The sequence below is a fragment of the Notamacropus eugenii genome, chromosome 2 (genome assembly GCF_028372415.1).
Source record: "Notamacropus eugenii isolate mMacEug1 chromosome 2, mMacEug1.pri_v2, whole genome shotgun sequence".
NCBI classification, from domain to species: Eukaryota; Metazoa; Chordata; class Mammalia; order Diprotodontia; family Macropodidae; genus Notamacropus; species Notamacropus eugenii.
The window spans coordinates 527,523,966-527,536,673 of NC_092873.1; the positions used below are offsets into that span (position 1 = coordinate 527,523,966).

The window sequence follows — 12,708 nt, forward strand, 5'->3', positions numbered from 1 at the left end:
AGAGAGTTAAAAATGAGTGAGAAAATGTTGGAGAAATTTTCCTTTAAAAACAACTAGATGTTAATATTCAAAAACTCGAGTTATGGTGAACACCAGAATCCCATCATTACTTCAATTCTTTCTAAAATCTCAAAGCCCTTTCAGTTTAGCACTTAGACAGCAGCCATTCATTTAGATTGAAGCTGTTTTCCTTGTAATTATTTGGCTAGCCATTTTCCAGACGAGTTGTCCGCATTAGTCCCACACAATTTGCATTAGGCTTTTATGCTTTTAATTTTTTTTCCCTGCAGTTACATGAAGTAGCTGATTGGTAGTGTCGCCAGCTGGCAGGGAAAGAACAGAAGGGCCATCTGCCACCATGGCCAACACCAAGTTGGACCAGAATCCTTCATGGTACCGGGATGCCAGATTCACATTCTGGTCTCTTTATATGGTGGTTGTTGACACTAGTTAAATTGCACTTAAATTGTTGTTTTACTGTGTGTTCAAGTTATAAGCAACTCACTTAAGTGGTAGCATCACTTTTTGGATACACAAAATAACTTAAAAGTTTATCCTGTTCTTTTGGTCTTCAGTCTTAGGTATCATTTCTTAGTAAGGATCACATGTAATTTTTTTGGAAAGATCTACAATATAAAGTAATGTGTGTCATTTAGCAAAGCTTTCTGGTTGGTTTTATATTTCCAAAAATGCCCTTTATTTTTCAAATCATTTGTTAGGAATGAAAAAACTCATGTTAAACACTTACTCTGTGCAGGCACTGTCCTAGGCACTGTGGATTCAAGTGAAAAGTTCAGGCCTGCCCACAAGGAGGGCAGGGAAAGACTCGGTTTCTGGGAGGTGGTGGGAGGGGCGTTGTCACTGAGCTGATGAGCTGGACAATATGGCGGGCCCTTTCCTGAAGTCATTCCGTTGATGTGATTACTCACCCAGAGAAAGAGGTGGAGGAGATTTTTAAGCCTGGCAGATAAAGAGATGGCTTGGGAGGGCGACTAGATGGGATGGAGACAGGGTAAAACCTGGGCTGGTGTCTCAGGCCAGGCCCCCAGGGGGGCCATCTTGCTGCATGTGCACATTTATCACATCTCATGGAGGCCTTGTTTGTTAGATGAAGACGATCAGAAAGGTGGACGTCCATCCTCCTGTCTGGAAAGTGCTGAAGACAGGACCAGAGAGGAAAATTTGGGGGATTATATCCCAAACCTCCCTGAGGTTTTTACAGTGCATTTCTGAAAATCAGCTCTTTGTTCTCTTTGCCACAAGCAGTTGAGGCACTGAAATTGACTGATGTGTGTAGTTTGTGCAGTGCCTTGTCTGTTTATTAAGGAATGCTTTCTGTCTTGGATGTGACTGACTACAGGTAAGACACATACAAGTTGTCTTTTAAAGCACTCTTCTGTTGTTGTAATTTTTCTTGAGTTTACTGCCATTTCTTATGCTACCATTTTTTTATTTGTCAGTCATGCTGACTTTTTGTATGGTATCAGTATCAGCTTTGCAGTTAATGAAGGCAAGTCAATAGGCTATATGTGGTAGTATATGTAATAAATAAAATGAATTCTTTTTTTTCTTTAAAATTCCAACCCTGTCTCCTGTGAGAGTTCCCATGACATTTTAAATCATATTCTGACTTTACTGTGCCATAGGAAAATATAAAGGATTCATCAGGCCAGGAAGATGAGACTCAGTCATCCAACGATGACCCAGCACAGTCTGTGGCTTCTCAGGATGCCCAGGAAATAATCCGCCCACGTCGATGTAAATATTTTGATACAAGTAGGTGATGTTTCATGCTAATTTCTTTGGCTTGAGAGTAATTCAGAACTTCATGTTTTAACAAGGCAAATGCCTAAAATATTTTGACCATCATGTTCAGTTAAGCTTTCTTTGTTTTGGGGGTTTCTGATACTGTCCCAGATCATTAGCTGAGTAGAGAGAGACAATGCTTTATCCATTCCATGTTGGTTGGTGGTGACAGACACTCTGCTCCTCCTTCCTCTGCTTTTGAAGCCTTTGCACTCTCCTTTCCCCTCTGATTCTCTGTCCTCTTCCTTCTCTGGCTTTTTTCTCTTGTCTCTTTTTGCTTTAGCCCTGCTAAGATCTCAGGCCCAAGGCCTTAGCCCGCAGAGCAGCTTCTCATTAATATTTGAGAAGAGATGATCACATTGAATTACTGTTAGCTATAAAGAGATGGGATTTCACGCTTCTGGTTCAGTTCAGTACAACAAAAACTTAAGTTCCTGCTGTTTTCAAAATCCCATGTTGGTACTGGGGAACCATAGATGAGAACAGTGTCGGCTTGGCTCTGCATGATTACAGCTAGTACAGGGATGTGGCAGGTATACAGCTTGGTACAAAACAGCAGCTGCTGCTGGAAAATGACCTGTTTGAGGACAAGAAGGGGCCTCCTAGGCACAACAGTTCAAGCACAAGGCACTGCATGGACATGCTCAGAAATGGGAAGGGGCAGTTAGGCAGTGAGAAGAGGAGAAATGAGACTCATGGAGTTGGGAAGGGCTTTGGGTACCCCCATGAGGCAGGGCTGGGATGGAGCTGTTTCCTCCTGAGGGCAGGAACTCCCCAGGACATGGTCTGAAGCTGCCTCTTCCAGGTGGAGTTCGTTTATTGAGTCACCTTTTCACCGAAAATGAAACTCCTCTGGTGAGTGCCACAGGATTCTGGGTCCTCAAAGAGAGGACCCACGAGAGCCTTCCTAAGGATGGAGAATATCAAGGAGGGTGGAGGGGAAGAAGATGCTTTGGCAGCCAAAAGGTGGATGGAATTCAAGGTAGAAGATCAGCTGGTTTTGAGCCAGAAGGGACCTCAGAGGGTCTGACACCTCTTTGTAGATGAGGATACTGAGACACACCCATGGAGAGAGTGTAAAGTAATAATCCAGACTGGTTGGCAATTCTTTGTTTCTAGTTAATTCCAGGATGAGTGTATCAGGACTATTCTTTGAAAAACCAGGACCATTAGCTAAGTGCCCCGAATATAAACTTCTTAGGAAAGAATTTCAGCCAAAGAGTTTGGCTCTAACTGACTCTTCCAGCCCTGCTTTGGTTACTCCCCCATCACCAGGTGTCCTTTGTGACTAGCTTAGACCCCTTCCCCCTCCCTCCTTGGCTACTTGTGCTCTCGGGACTGGCTGTCCCACTTGCAGTGTCTGCAGTACCTCCTCCCTCAGGGATGGTGACTTCCAGAACCCTTGTCTTTGAGGCAGGGCTCAGACTCTGCCTCCCCTCCTTCTTCCTGGAATTACAGTGCATGTCTTTGTCTGTGGCCATGTGGTGTATCCCCTCCGTACTGACAGAAGCCATTCTGACTCCTGGCACATGGCAAATTCTTAGTATATTTTTACAAAATGTAATTTTGGGTGCATCCAGATCGTTGATAGTAGATGTAAACATACTTAGAAGTATGTTAAATTGATCTTGCCAATAAGAGAGGTGCAAATCACTAAAGAAAAACGTATCTGAAATGCAGCATTGGCTGAAAGAGGTCACTGAGCCTGTTTGAACGATGTTTATGTCTCGTTGTATGTTCTAGACAGTGAGATAGAAGAAGAATCAGAAGAAGATGAAGACTACGTTCCATCAGAAGACTGGAAGAAGGTAGCTTGGGTCCCACTCGTCCTAAAGCCAATAGGGCAAATCGCTGAATAGGTTGGAATTGTGGTTTTTTCAGAATGTATGCATTAGTAAAACTTGATTCTAGAATGCCTTTAATTTTAAGCAATTTCGTTGCTCTTTCCATGTAAAGACCTTTTTCTACGTTGTTATTTCAGAGCCTATTCAGAGTACATGCCAAAGGGTCACAGAGATTTGATTTTTACCTTGGAACCACGTAGGCATTTATAATCAAGATGACAGATTTCAGATAACAAATTTAAAAAAAAAAAAGAAATGGTTACAGAATGTAGGAACGTTTTGTAACATAGTGTATATGAAAGTAGGATGATGAGAGATCACAGATTTTTCTGGTATAGGCCCAGTTTCATGAAAAGAAAGTAGTTAATGAAACTTTCTCACAATGCATATTTTCAGTTTTTAATTTAAAAAAATATGACTATTGTGGTTAGGGGCTCTCTCCAGGAGGCACAGCATGCCGGAACATTGGAAGGGACCCCTGAGGTCATCCAGTCTAACCTGTCTATAGACGAGTCCCTAAGAGAGCCAAAGTCCCACCAAGGGATGGTTCACTAGTGCTCACGCAGCCCCACTCTGCTTTGGCCTACTCTCACTGTTGGCCGGGTTTTCTTGACTCTCTGCAGTTTCCACCCCAGGCCGAGGGCTCTGCCCTGTGTTACCAAGTAGAATGGTCTTATCCGTCTTCTCAGTTTCTTCTCTTCTCTGGGCTGACTATCGCCAGTTCCTTCATCCCATCCTTCGATGTCATGGATTCAAGGCCAGTCACCGTCCTGGTTGCCCTCCTCCAGATACTGTAGTTTATTGATGTCTTTCTTCATCAGTGATGCCCAGAAACAAATGCACTGCTTCAGGTTTGATTAGACCAGGACCGAGTGTGCTGGGCCCCTCACCTTTTATCTGCTCAATAGACCATTGACTTGGTGAGCTTTTTAGCCAGACATCTGTCTAAACTAACAGATTCCATATGGAATAAATACGTGACCTCTCCTCTGCAGTGGGCTCTGTCCAGGCACTTTACAAACATTCCATTTGATCCTCCCAGCAATCCTGGAACATAAGTGCACCTATTGTCCCTATTTTACGGATGAGGAAACTGAGGCACAGAGAGGTTAAGCCATTTGCCCAGAGCCATACAGTAAGGGGAGGGGAGGGAATAAACGTAGATCATCTACTGTATGCCAGGCAGGCGCTGTGCTGAGCACTATTTTTTCAAAATATTATCTCACCTGATTTTCTTAACATTCCTGTGAGGTCGATGGTATTGTTATCTCCATTTTACAGTTGAGGATCCTGAGGCAGACAGGTGAAATGACTTGTCCAGAATCAGGTAACTAGGAGGGATCTGAGGCTGGATTTGAACTTGGGTCTTCCTGACTCCAGACTCAGTGCGTAATCCGCAGAGCCACTCACTGCCACTGTGCAGTGCTCCCTGCACTGCTCCCCAAGTTAGTGTACTTTTGGAGGCGTTTTTGTGAGCTGAAATAAAAGATTTTACATTTATCCATGTGAAATTTCATCTAGGTTGAAGGACCAGGTCAAATATAAGAAACTTTAAACAGGAACATTTTGTGGCACATTTATATGGCATTAATAGAGAACAGCCTTTAACAGTGTCACTTAAACAGATATATACTCCTTACTTCTCTCTTCCCTGTTTTAAAAATAGGTTATTTTTTGTTGGAATGATAATTTATAACATAGGTTGGTCATAGGGAGAACACGGCTTAGGACCGGACCCATAAATCAAAAGATATCAAAATAAATAAATAGTTTTTGTGGTGAAAGTAGTTTGGAAAAATTTTTTTCACTTTTCATTGCACAAATTTTCATTGTTTTTAAATTACTAGATAGCTAAATGTAGCAAATTGAATGGCTTTTAAGCCACAATATTCTCCAGTCATTTGAATTTGATCAGGATCATTCAGATAGTCCTCATCTATCTAGTAGACCTAAGGATTTAGTTCAGCCTAGGAAATTCTGCTCTTTATGTTTTCAGTTGATGTTCAGTGTAGTTTGGTTCAGCAGCCCCTGGGACATATAAAAGAATCCCAGAACCAGTCAGGTCATCCCTTGTTGCTGAAAATTGGGGATCTTCTGAGACTCTTCAGATGCCCTTGAGCCTCTGCTGGTTGAAGTAGATTGCCCAGAGAATCACCAGACTGGACAGATACTCCTGGGCTTCCTCTGCCACAGGTGACCCTGTCTTGGGAATTTTGAAGAGAAGGTTCAATTGTGAGTCCCAGAGTAGCTAGGGATTCCAAACTAAAGACAGATGTCTGTTAGAGTTAGGTATTAGGTTCTATAAAGAGGCAGAAGTGTCTTTTACCTTTGTACAAAGTCCTTACAAAGTATAATTCAGAGCTAGAAATGATCGAGTGAACACCTGCTCCAACCTCTCCCCAGAAAGGGCTCTTCACTCCAGTAAAAGCACCTGACCAGTGAATGCTCCAGTTGGACTTGAAGACCCCCCAGTGAAGGTATAATGTCCTCTCCTACAGCCTGTTCCCTAGGTAGTGAACCCTCACTCTGGGTAGTGTGGTTTTTCCTTACATCAAGCCTAAATCTACTTCTCTACACTGACCATGCCTTTTCCTAGTTCTAGCCACTGGAGCTAAACAGCACAAGTAATCCTTCCCTGTAGTACAAGATGGCCATCTTGTACTCTGCACTAACCATTCCAGTTTCTTCAGCCAATAAGCATCTACGTATAGCTCTTGGTCACCTTGTGTGGCCCTATCTAGATCATACCAGCCCACCTGATCAAGCATTGCAGAACTGTCACTTAAGCTTCTCCTTTAAAAAAAGTAGATTTTTTTGGATCTTCTTTGTTTTTATGCAAGATATCTATTAATGTAGCCCTAAGTTGAGTTAGCTTTCTTACCTGACTCTTTATACTGTTGGATCATCTTGAGTTTTTAGTCTACAAATACCACACACCCATAACCCCACCAAATCTTTTTCAGAATAACTTTTGTCTAATGAAACCTTGCCCATCTTGTACTTAGGATGTCAGTTTTTTGAACTCTAAGATATTACACTCATCTCCCTCTTGAGTTAGTGAATTCAGCCCAGTACTCTACCCTAGGACACCTTTTGTGTTGTGGTCCCCTTTGGCAGACCAGTGAAGAAGCCTTTGGACCTCTTCTCAGAATCATGTTTTAAAATACATAGGATTGCCAAGGAGACCAGTTATTTTAAAATAGAGTCCTCAAAATATTTTTATAAAGCAAGTTTATGGGCTTCAGGTTAACCCCTGCTCAAGTCCGTCAGGATCTTTTTGGATCCTGACTTCTCAACCAGAGTGATAGTTGCCCTTCTTAGCTTTGGGTTGGCTGCAGATTTGATAAGGACTTTATCCAAGTCGTGGGTTCAAATGTGAACTAGCACAGGGCCAACCACCAAACCCCTGGAGACCTCCACTGGAGACCCTGTCATTCAAGTGAGTCTAGATCCAACTGACTGTATTTTTTTTAGCCCATATCTTTCTCTTTCCCACAAGAATAGCATGGTCCACCTTATTAAATACTGTGCTAAAATACAAGTAAAATACCCTTTCTTCACCCCTCTCTACCAGTTTAATAAGTCTACCCAGAAAAAAGCCATAACTTTAGTCTGACCTCAGTCAGGCTTACGGAAGCCATACTGGGTTTTGTGACCAACACTTCCTTGCATTCTAGAAATGTATTTCTAGAAGATTTTCCAGTGAGAACTCTCTATATGGAAATGTGTGTGTTTATGGGTAGATAGATACACACACACTTTCTTCTAAAATTACACTAAAGTGCTAGCTTAAAAAAGATTTTCAGTGGCAGACTGCTGGTGAGTGTGGTGGAGAAACCCTGAGATTTATGATTGTGGTTGTGACAGGTAGGCTCTGGGTAGAAAGAAAAGTCTGTAGAAATCCCACACTTAACCTCCACCTGCTGGAAACTACAGGTGGACTGGACAAAAGCCAGTCTGAGTGGATTATAGGCTTCATTCAGGTTTGCTACAGCTCAGAGTTGCAGGGAATTACGTGGCCCATTTTTCTGTTAAGGAATTATTAAACACCTGTTGTGGCCTTCCCTAGTTAGCAGTGCTCTTCAGGGTATACAAGTCCTTGTTCTGTTGTGAGAGAGAAGACTTCAGCATGAGAAGCTCTGGAATAGCAAAGCAGGTTAGCAGCTTGAGGAAAATCGAGTGCTGCATTGACTGGTGAGAGGCCATGTGGATGCATGGTCATGCCCGTATGGTCAGCAGCCTCACTTTGAGGCCTGAGCCTGTGTCCTCTGGCCTACTTTAATTAAAAGACAAAAGTGGAAATGAAGTTTCCATTTCCAGCCTTAGAATGCTTAGCTCCTTCAAATTCCTTGTACTTGAATTCTTGTTTGAGGACATAATTATGTCTTCATGCAGTCTAAGCTTTAGTAGGATAGACGCCCTGCTTAGTAGGTGGGATTATGTGTGTTCCAATATTCACATAGCTCTGTGATCCCATGAAGGTAGCCAGTCTCTCCACCACTTCCTATTGCCATCTACACCTGAGCTGACCCATCAGCGAGGCTTCCTATGCATTCACCACAGGGCCTCTAGCCAATGAACTGGGAGCTTTCCCAAAGATAGCGGCTAAGCTTGAAAGCTGCCCAGCACTTAGCCCTGGCTCTCACCGTGAACCTAGTCCACCTTCTTTTATGTCTTGAGTGACAGCCTTCTCACCACTTCCCCTTCGTAATTCCTTGTTTATAATGTGTTGCAATTTATTCACACCCACCTGGCACCTTGCTATTGCCCTGTGGGACATACTCATTCTTACTTCTTGGGAGCCTGTGACTGTTCTGTGTCTCAGCATATACACAAATCCTAGATCTTTGTCTCAGGGAAAAGTTTGGGGTCATTAAAAGAACTTTGCAATTTCCAAAAAGCAACCCAGCCCGCTGTCTTCTTCAGTAAAATTCATTGTTTGGATTGACTATTAGGGATGTCTCAGATGCCAGTAAAGTTGTTCTGCAGTTTAAAACCTGCAAAGGATAGAATTGTATGCTCTTAATGTCTCTTTTTCATAAGGTTCTTAGCATTTCTTTGAATGAAGTCTGCCAGTAGATGTAATGAAGTAGTGTGGAAAAGAGTGCCTGTATATAAATTTTAACATTCTCTTTTGTTCAGTGATGGCTATACATATGTTTATGTATATATCCAGCCCCCAATACAGTACTTGTTGAGTTAGATTTACGATACTGGATTTTCTTAGTTTTACAGGAATTTGTCAACAATAAAAGATTATCAATTTTTATTGACATTACATTTATACTTACTTTAATTGCCCATTGAAAATCGTGTATTTGTAAATAATCCCTTGACTTACCCTCACCTCATTATTCCTAATGTTTTCATCCAGTCATCTGTAAGCACTTAACTATCATTAACTCATTAATTCTTACAGTACTCCTCTGAGAGGAGGGAGAGAGAGAGAGAGTGTGTGTGTGTGTGTGTGTGTGTGTGTGTGTGCGCGCGCGCGCGCACTAAATAGTAGTTTTATCCCCATTTTATAGCATCAGAAACAGGAACCAGTCAGTTACCCAAGAAGCTGGTTAGGATAGAGAATGTGTATGACAGTTGAGCTGCTGGCCTTGAGTAAGACTAACACTTTGTTCTTTTTTAAAATAGGAAATTATGGTGGGGTCCGTCTTTCAAGCTGAAATTCCAGTTGGCATTTGTAAATACAAGGAGAATGAAAAAGGTGAGTCAGAGCATGAATAGCAAAGTAAGTTATGTGGATAAAGTTACTTTTGAAAAGATTTAAACTCTTTTCTGGTAAATGTGAAATCAGATGGGAATAGGGCAGTCTCCTGAATTAATTGTTAACTTATGAAACGAAGCTGAATGATTCCAGCAAGTAGGAAAGTAGCCACTGTTTTTCGTCTTTGCTTGTAGGATTCAAGAAAAAAGATGAAACAAGTTTTCTAACCATCTCTTTTTTTTCCTTGAAATTTAAATTGCAGTGAAAATGCATTTTTATTTTGTGACAGATTCAGAATGGATTCATTTCAGTGAAAATAATTACGTTTTGTCCCAGAAGTTTTCTTTATAGAAATAAAAATCAAAGCTATTAGAATTTAGCTAGCTAGAAGCATTGAAGGTTGCAGGAGTTAACTGATAAATGTGCGTGTTGCTGTAAGCGTGACAGTATCTTGAAGCTGTGAGCGTAGAGTGACGCCAACATTCTTTTGCTGCCTGTCGTGGCTTCATCTCAAGATCTTTATAGAGTTCTTGCTATTCCTCTAGCAGAGATGCCTGTCTTTATGGAAAAATCCTAGCAGCATTAATTGGGCCGCTTTGGGGGAGACCCCAGAAGCCCAGCAGGTCTGTGGGTGGATTTGCCAGGACACAGCTGGCTCCCCTGCAGGATTCATACTCCCTCTCACTGTCTCCTGCAGCATTCCCCACAGAAATCTATTTAGCAACTTAGATACCTGGTCAATTGACAAGTTTTAGTGTGAAAAGGCTCAGCACACAGATCAGAATATTCAGCTGCTTAGGGAAGTTTCACAGCTTTATCAAACCACCTTGAACCTGTTACTTTTCTTACCATCTGTAAAGGAGGCGGTTCTGGCACTGCCTGATTTTCTTTCCAGCTGTATGTCATGACACCACCTTGACCAAATTTTGTCATTGCCCACATTTTAATCAGATTAAGTCACTGACCATAAAAGTCATTCCCTGTGTAAGTCTGGTGTTTGTACTAGGTAAGCTATTTTAAGATTGCCGAGTTTAGTTTCTCAGAGCCCCTAGTTGGACCCACACTAGTCTTTCTTACAAGTTTACCATCTTGCCTGAAATCTGCCAGTTGTTAATGTGCTGTTAAAGGAGGCAGTGTTTTCATAATGGTATCATATGTTGACACATTAATATAGTGTTCTATAAAATAAACATTCTAAGCCTCTCTGACTTCTCTGAGGATTGGGTTAGATCCTAATAGCTAATAGTGTGTATTTTGGATCCTCAGAGCAGTGTTATGAGGGACACTTGTTATCCCCATTTTACAGATAAGGAAATAAAGGTACAGGTAGACTTCAAACCCTAAGATCCTTTCTAGCTTGAAAATTCTCTGGTTCTCTAAGATTTGGTATATTTTCACCACACCAGGTCTGCAGGACATGCAGTTAACTACTCACACTCATTTAATTAGCTATTCCTTTTTTAGACTTCTTATAGAGTCTGAGTTTTTATTATTATGTGTATAGAGATTTTGTGTATTAGGTGTAAATATTGCTTCAATTTTGTAACCTCTGTAGTAAGCAGATTACAGAATTCTTATAGTTGAGAAATGAAATCCCACAGAGCATTTTATTTCTGATTATCCAGTATCTTAATATTTGTCATAGTTGTGTTGAAAAGAAAAAGGTTTTAAATCTTAGATCATTTAATCTAAATTTCTAACTTGGTTCTGGATTTCTAAAATAACTTTTTTATTTCTTGTGAACTTAAAGCAGCCTTGTAAATATTAAACTATTCATATTCTCGTTAGTCTTTGTTAATGTGTAAATATACGTGGGCTTTTATATCAGTTGGATTCTGTAGAGTTTTTCCATTCTATTGATTTGCATTGTTTCTTTTGGATTTTTTTTTAAAATAGTTTTTGATTAATACTTGATTAATTGAGTAGATGGAAGACGGCTCTCTCCAGAACCCCAAGTACAGTCATTGGGTCAAAAGATACAAAATGTTATTACCACTCTTGTTTTGTATCCTTGGGCTTTCAATCGGCAGTTTCACCAACCGTGGTTTCCACCTGGTTTGAGAAGTCTGTGATTCTGACATCAGGCTCTGATGTGTCCTAGTCCACTTAAACTGCTTCACCCTCAATTCTCTCAAAATGAGAATAATGTCACTGAGTTATTGGAATGGAGGTGGAAACCATTGCAAATCTCCAAACAGTTTCAGTATGAATCTTTTTCTATCATTATAATTATATGCTCTTTTAGGTTTGTTTCATTTTTATTTTCCATCTGGACCTGTGATTTTCTTGGTGTTGGCAGCTGTCATTGTGGAAAACTCCCTTCAGTGAAAATCCATAACTTGTCTTTAAATTACACCCTTAAAGAAGGTTACCTGGTCTCTTCAGAGGTCAGAAGATTTGCCCACAGTTCTGTACAGTTTGTGTGGTGTCAGACGCAGGATTGATCTCAGTTGTTTGTAACTCCAAGGCCAGTTTCTATCCAGATACCACGCTATTGCTCATAGTCCACCTTAGAGTTTGTTAAGTCTGCATTGCCTTAGTTTCTAGTGAACATGGACATTTTTACCTTGTAAGGGTTTAGTCTCTTATTTCCTTGTTTCTAAACCGCTTTATCTCCCAAGAGATTTTATACCTACATGATCTTATCTCAGTCAATGTTGTTTCACCGTAACTGAATTTATACAAACATATCCCATCATAAATTTGTAAAACAACTGTTTACTTCTGTTTATAACTTCATTCCTACCGAACTCACAGTTCCCAGTAGTTTTGTTTCATTTAACATATTTTCTTGGAAATTGGTGTCTGTGGAGGAGGGTATGCACACACAGTGATTTTTGAAGGAAGTTAACAGTGAACATTTCAGAGAAGGTTGTAGCGAAGGAAGCTTTCTCCTTGGTAGCTTCTGAAGTAGGACCGAACAATGGCATGGATACAGCATTGCCTAGTAAATATTTGTTGGAAGAATCCCTTCAGCTTCGTAAGAGAATCATTAATTAGATGTCATGAAATTAGGGAATTTCAGGGTTGATTGGGGGCTTAGGGGTCTAGGGTTGTTTAGCCCAACTTATATCTGAACAGTGTCTCCTCTGTAGCATAGTTAATGAAAGATTGCCTGGCCCCTACCCTGTCTGAAGACCTCTGGCAGGGTGTAGGGGGAGTAGCCTGAGGCAGTCACTTTGTCTTTGAAGATTCTGCGTCTCTCCCCCTGCATGGATAGCCTTTCAGCATCACTGTCTCCTGTTTTCCTTCCCCCATCTTTTCTTCTAGTTCTTCCTCATGACTGTTTTGTTGCTTGGTCTCATTCTGGGTGCCTTTCTTACAGATACATCCTCAAGCTTC

General features: G+C 41.1%; 1 protein-coding gene across 5 annotated transcripts in view; it reads left to right on the forward strand.

Moving 5' to 3' along the window:
- Positions 1–12,708, forward strand: part of MIER1 (MIER1 transcriptional regulator) — a 64,457-nt gene that overhangs the window by 24,460 nt on the left and 27,289 nt on the right. For all 5 annotated transcript variants that reach the window (XM_072649778.1, XM_072649781.1, XM_072649782.1 and 2 more), the window contains 3 exons: positions 1,647–1,776; positions 3,550–3,614; positions 9,294–9,366. In XM_072649778.1, the coding sequence (XP_072505879.1) occupies positions 1,647–1,776; positions 3,550–3,614; positions 9,294–9,366 (268 nt within the window). The remainder of the gene's footprint in view (positions 1–1,646; positions 1,777–3,549; positions 3,615–9,293; positions 9,367–12,708) is intronic.